The sequence below is a fragment of the Chiloscyllium plagiosum genome, chromosome 13 (assembly GCF_004010195.1).
Source record: "Chiloscyllium plagiosum isolate BGI_BamShark_2017 chromosome 13, ASM401019v2, whole genome shotgun sequence".
NCBI lineage: Eukaryota > Metazoa > Chordata > Chondrichthyes > Orectolobiformes > Hemiscylliidae > Chiloscyllium > Chiloscyllium plagiosum.
The window spans coordinates 36,000,658-36,006,849 of NC_057722.1; the positions used below are offsets into that span (position 1 = coordinate 36,000,658).

The following is a 6,192-nucleotide window of genomic DNA, read 5'->3' on the forward strand; positions in this document are numbered from 1 at the left end:
AAATGAAGATGGTTGTTAGGGTAGCTTTTGGGCCTGTCACCTCAGTCTTTGATGTAGCAGTCCTCAAAGTCTTGCTCAACCATCTTCAACCTCCCATCATAAGGTCAGAAGGAGGGATGTTTGTTCATGATTTGTACAATATAATGAATTGTGCCAATAATGCAGAACAATGAAAAGTCCATGCCTGCTTGAAGCAAGATCTCAGCAATATCCAGATCTAGGCTGTTGGTAGATAATAAGGTCCAACAAGCGAATCTTGCCAGCATTTAATAGCCACATCTTTTGCCACCAGTATCCTTAGGGTGTTCATAAACATAACTGAATTGGTTGCATAAATGTAGTGGTTAAAGGAGTAAATCAATAATTAGGTATTCTGTGTAAGTCACTTGTGACACTGCAAAGAATCTTAACTACCTGGGAGATACAAATAACTAGTAAAATAGAATATTGTTCTCTAGCATAAATGGCATGGCGCAATGGCACTCAGGATCATCTGAGAAAATGTAGTTGGCTCAATGCTCTACAGCAAGTTGGTAAATGCCAACATGAGAAGAAGGCCAGTGCATAGCAACATCCTCAATTTCAAGTTACCATCTTGGTTCAGTCTCAATTGGAGTATTATGCTCAATTTTGTCACCACACATTTAAGAAGGATGTGCAGACATTGGAAAGAGTCCAGTTAAGAGTTACAAGAATGGTCCAAGGAATGAGAGACTTCAACTCATCAATAAAGCTGGGACAGTTTTTGCCTCTGGAGTTAAAATTTGGTGCACTGCCTGAAAGTGCAGTCAAGGCAAATTCAAGAGAAAAGGTTTGCATGGCTATAGAGAAAAAAAGATGTGGAACAAGCTGATTTGCTTTTGCAAATCAACTAGCATGGACACAAAGGACTGAATGACCTGCACAATAGCTGTTCTTTTGAAAACATAGAAAATAGGAGCAACAAATGACCCATTCAATGTGTTCCGCCATTCAACATGATCGTGGCTGATCCTCTATCTCAACACCCAATGTTATGCTCTCTCTATATCCCTCACCACCTTTAGCTTCTAGAAATCCCTTTCTTAAATATATTCAGTGACTTAGCCTGCAGAGTCTTCTATGGTGGAGAATTCTACAAGTGAAGAAATTGCTCCTCCTCTAAGTCAGGGGGGTGGAGGGGAGTGGGGGGAGTGGCTGAGACATAAATAGAGGGAGTCCAGCTGGGGGGTAGGTAGCTTGGAAGGTGATAAGTAGATGCAGGTGGGGAGTGATGGTGATAGTTCGGAGCAAATAGGTGAAGGAAGATAGATATGTGGGACAGTTCAAGAGGATGGTTCTGAGTTGGAGGATTGGATCTGGAATGAGGTATGGGAGGGGAGATGAGGAAACTGGTGAAATCGACATTGATGCCATGTGGTTGGAGGGTCCTAAGGCAGTAGCTGCCTCCTACTTGGCACCGCCCTCTTGAACTGACCTACCTCTCCATCTTCCTTCCCACTTATCCGCTCCACCATTCGCTCTGACCTATCACCCCCATCACCTGCATCTATCTGTTGCATTCCAAGCTACCTCCCCCGCAGCCCTACACCCCCCTCCTAGTTATCTCTCAGCCCCCTTTCTCCCTCACCCACTCTATCCCTGATGAAGGGCTTATGTCTGAAATGCAATTCTTCTGCTCTCTAGATGCTGCCTGATCTACTGTACTTCTCCAGAGCCACACTTTTCAACTCTGATCTCCAGCATCTGTAGTTCTCACTTTCTCCATATAGTTTGAATAGCTGAGTTCGAAACACTCGTCTCTATAGTACCAACGTGTTACACCTTTCACTCTGTATATAATCCATTTATTCCTACACTATTTATTGGCTAGACTAATTCTCAATCCACGCCAGTACATTACCATCAATCCCATGTGTTTTGATTTTACATGATAACCTCTTATTTAGGACCATATTGAAAGTGTTCTGAGAATCTGAATAATGCACCTCTACTGATTTCCCCCTAATTTATTGTTTAAATGCTGAAAATACGCAGCTGGTCTGGCATCATTTGAGGAAAGAAAAACAGAATTAAGCCTTTGAGTTGAATGTGACTTAAGAATGGAAGCAGTTTAGAAATATGATGTTGTTTTGTTGAAAGAGGGAGGAGGAGAAAGAATAAAAGGGAATGTTTGGGATACATTAAAGAGTTTGGAAAATAAAGAGCATAAACACACGGGAAGGGTTAAAGCATGAAGACCACTGGTGATCTGTTACAAGAGGTCTGTGGAATGCTACACTAGTCAACAGGTCACTGTGGCAGGATGGGTAAGAATAGTGAAAAGCTTCTACACCAACTAGCAGAGTCAGGTTGGGGCTGAAAGGTCACTATGGTGGGAAGAGAACACCAATTAGTAAGAGTCAGCCTCGCCTGCTAAATATCATCATGGCAGGTTGGGACAGGTCGTGACAATATTTACAACATGACATTAAATATTTAATTAATAGTTAATAGAGTCAGCCTGCTTGAGATCCTTGTGGCAGAACATGACATTAAATATTTAATCAGTAGTTAGTAGGGTCAGCCTGGGACAGGAGACCATTGTGGTAGATGGGCTAGTAAAATATCTAATCATGACAGGTCAGCCTGGGATGGAAGATCATTGTGGCAGTGGTGGTAGTAAAGTATCTAATTGTGACATTAGAATAATATTAAGTAGAATGTAGGAAAAACAATAGTGGCAGAAGTAGAGAGATAATAGGAACTAACTTTATTGATTTATTGTATATCTGTGGAGTGAGGTAATTCTGACTAATACAGTTGGGCATGCTGATAAGCTAACAAAAACATGATAACAAAAAGGTACAAAGAGCCACGGACCCTGAGGTTCGGGGGCATTCAAGAATCTGCTTTCTGAGTATCATGGTTTTTTTGTTTGCAAATAAAAGACTTACTTCTTGAAGAACTCTCCACGTCTCCTGGTGATTCTCTACATTTTCTCCACGACAAGAGCAAGGAGAGAATTAATAAGGAAGATCTCTCAGGACCAAATCATTCTATATAATCCTGACTTGAGCAAAGATGATGGTTCTTTCTTTGTGGTTGAAAAACCCCTGAAATTCCCTTCTTAATGCCATCTGGTACTTTTGTCACAGGACTAGGAGCCAAATTGAAAGGCTCAACACTAATAAATTAAAACAAAGAATGACGGATGTTGAAGATTGTAAACAAAAAAAATCTTGCTGGAGAAACTCAGCAGGCCTGGCAGCAGCTGTGGACAGAAAGCTAAGGTTTCAAGACATTTGACACTTCTTGGAAGAAGGATCATTTGGCTTGAAACGTTAACTCTGCTTTTTCTCCATAGATGCTGAGATTCTTCAACAATTTATATTTTGGCTTAACACCACTGAATTGACAACTACGCAAGAAATTACTCAACACTTGAGAACTAATATATTGAAAGTATCTCGCACTGGTTTGACCTTTTCACTTACTGTGAGATTTATGGAACTTGAAACTTGCAGGGACTGATCAATATATAACCATGAAGAGTCATCTCGACTCGAAATGTTGCTTTCTTTCCATGGATGCTGCCTGACCCGCTGTGATCTCCAGCATTTTTTGTTTTCAAAATATAACTATCGCTATTTTACAAACTGTTAACACCATGTTTCTCCTACTGGTTTGTCTTGGTATTATTCTGTATGGCAGCTACCAGTAAACACGACATACAAATTACTATTTCAGCACAGCCCAACACTTCCTTTTTCAGAATAAATCCCCCCTGCAGGAAGGTAACGATATAAACAATGGGTTGGTTTATACGTCTGCAACAAACGCTCTGGCGTCAGCTGCGAATGAGCACCCGAATCGGGGAATGTTTTGAGTGACGCACACCAATGATTTGGTCGCGTGCTGTTTCGGTTATTTCGGAATCATTTGGTGCTGTCACCTGGAGTGTGATGTCAGAGCGCGAGCGAGCGAGTGAGGGAGCGATGCCTGACCGGGACCGGAATGTGCTAGGCAGCTACCTCGGCCGCCTGGTGGAGTTTGCGGACGAACATATTAATGCGGTGCGGGTATGGGACGTTCTGGTATTCGCACTCAGATGGCCAAAACCACGTTTCGAGAAGCGGCAAGTTTGCTTCTCAAATAGCTATTATAAAAAGGGGCCAGTCGGCCAGTAGGTTGATGTGGGCTTTAAAGGAAGTTTTGTGAACACGGGGGGGATTGACAGGTTCTTGCCGCTCTGCATGTTTTGTAAACTTGGGGAAATTGACAGTGCCTCACCGCTCCGTTTTTTGTTTCGCAGCATATTAGTACGGGCCTGGCAGTGGCCGGAGTTGTGATGCTCGCCAGAAGCATTAAACTAGTAAGTGTGAAATTCTGGAGTTTGATAGGACATTTTATTTCAGCAAGCGATCGCGCTCTTAACTTCGCTCATGCGCTATAAAGCTTTTTTGTTTATCGAAGAAAGCATTCAAATTGAGAGGTTTTGTAGCGAGGAAAAAAAATGCAGATACTGCTATAATTTAATACGTATCCAGCTTTAAAAACATAACAATCACAAATCTGGGAATTTGTATTTGTCAAGAGAAAAGTTAACATTACGAGTCATAAGACTGACCTGAAATAAATCTAAATGCCACAGACAACATTCCAAATTTTCAAAAAAAACCTCCAGCGAATATAAACCACTATTCATGATTTGTAAAGCTTTACAGATGTTTTTCTTCAGCCAGAGGGTGGTGAATCGTTAGAACGCCTTGCTGAAGTAGGCTGACTTGATGGGTTGAATAATCTCATTCTGCTCCTCTATGGTGTACTTTCAAATTAACCTGTTCTGATGCATTATTACACATTTCTGGAGCAGGTGAGATTTCAACTTGTGCCTCCTAGTTCAGAATTGTGAAACTGGCACCACATCTCTCACTCCAAGTACTAGGCGGCTCAAATATTTGTATTTTAATATAATCAAATGACTCAGATTGTTTCATAGGAATGTAGTTAAACAAAAATTAGTACTGTCCTAACCTCTCCTTACATGACTCCGAGAAGCCAAAAGTAATTGGCTTTAAGGAGTCTTTTGAAGGAAAGAGAGGCAGAAATGTTTCAAGTGGGAATTTGAGTTGTTCCAGGCAAATAAACAGCTTCTGGATCAGTGGTGCTGGAAGAGCACAGCAATTCAGGCAGCATCCAATGAAACAAAGCTATTAAAATCAGTTATATATAAGAAGCCAAAATTGAAGTACAGAGATCTTTTAGCATTCTAGCGTAAAAGGATGTTACAGAGATGAGAGCAAATGCTTTGAGTTGATTTGGAAAGAAAGTGAGAATTTTGAAATCAAGGTATTCTTGGCTGGAAGCCACCCCCATGCTGATTGATGATGTCACTTCCGCCTCCATCATGGCCACTCCCACAACCACTTCCACCCCTCACAATTCCTCATGCATCACACGTGACATCACTTCCTCCTCACATCATCGCTGATGCCACATGCTCAGTGACTTCCACCACCCCTACTGCCGTTGTCACCACAACTTCCGCCCCCACCAGTGCCACTCACCTGCATTCTGCTGACACGCCCCCGATAGACCCCACTGTCACTATCCCCACCCCCCAGAACCCTGAGGGGAACACTACCCTGCTCATGACTCCATCCCCATTGCCCTCACCATCACACCCACTCCAGTTACAGGTTCCGCCCCCACTCCCAGCTCTATACCCACACCAGATCCAAGCTCCCAGCCCTGCCGAGTTTTCACCATCCCTTCAGACCTTCCCCTCACTGAGGACGAACGATCAGTCCTCAGCAAAGGACTCATCTTCATCCCCCTCCGTCCACGGATCAATGAATTTAATACACGCCGTGACGTCGAACAATTCTTCCGTCGCCTCCGCCTCCGAGCATACTTTCACAATCAGGACTCCCGCCCACCTTCCGAGGACCCCTTTGCCCACCTCCAACACACTGCATCCACCTGGACACCCCGTGCTGTCCTCTTCATTTCCAACTGCCGCCGGGACATTAACCTGCTCAACCTGTCGACCTCCCTGCCCCATTCCAACCTCTCACCCTCACAACGCACAGCCCTCCAATCCCTCCGCTCCAATCCCAACCTCACCATCAAGCCAGCGGATAAAGGGGGCGCAGTGGTAGTCTGGCGCACTGACCTCTACACCGCTGAAGCCAAACGTCAACTCAAGGACACCTCTTCCTACTGCCCCCT

The 6,192-nt window shown here is 43.5% G+C and overlaps 1 protein-coding gene and 1 long non-coding RNA gene across 2 annotated transcripts in view; one reads left to right on the forward strand and one right to left on the reverse strand.

Moving 5' to 3' along the window:
- The window catches only part of LOC122555919, a 68,033-nt gene extending 64,353 nt beyond the window's left edge, over positions 1-3,680 (reverse strand). Inside the window, exon 1 of the long non-coding RNA XR_006313397.1 lies at positions 3,456-3,680. This is a non-coding gene — a long non-coding RNA (uncharacterized LOC122555919). The remainder of the gene's footprint in view (positions 1-3,455) is intronic.
- Positions 3,681-3,780: 100 nt separating this feature from the next.
- The window catches only part of c18h3orf33 (c18h3orf33 homolog (H. sapiens)), a 17,775-nt gene continuing 15,363 nt past the window's right edge, over positions 3,781-6,192 (forward strand). Inside the window, exons 1-2 of the mRNA XM_043702188.1 lie at positions 3,781-4,040; positions 4,274-4,333. Of these exons, the coding sequence (XP_043558123.1) occupies positions 3,861-4,040; positions 4,274-4,333 (240 nt within the window). The 5' untranslated portion in view covers positions 3,781-3,860. The remainder of the gene's footprint in view (positions 4,041-4,273; positions 4,334-6,192) is intronic.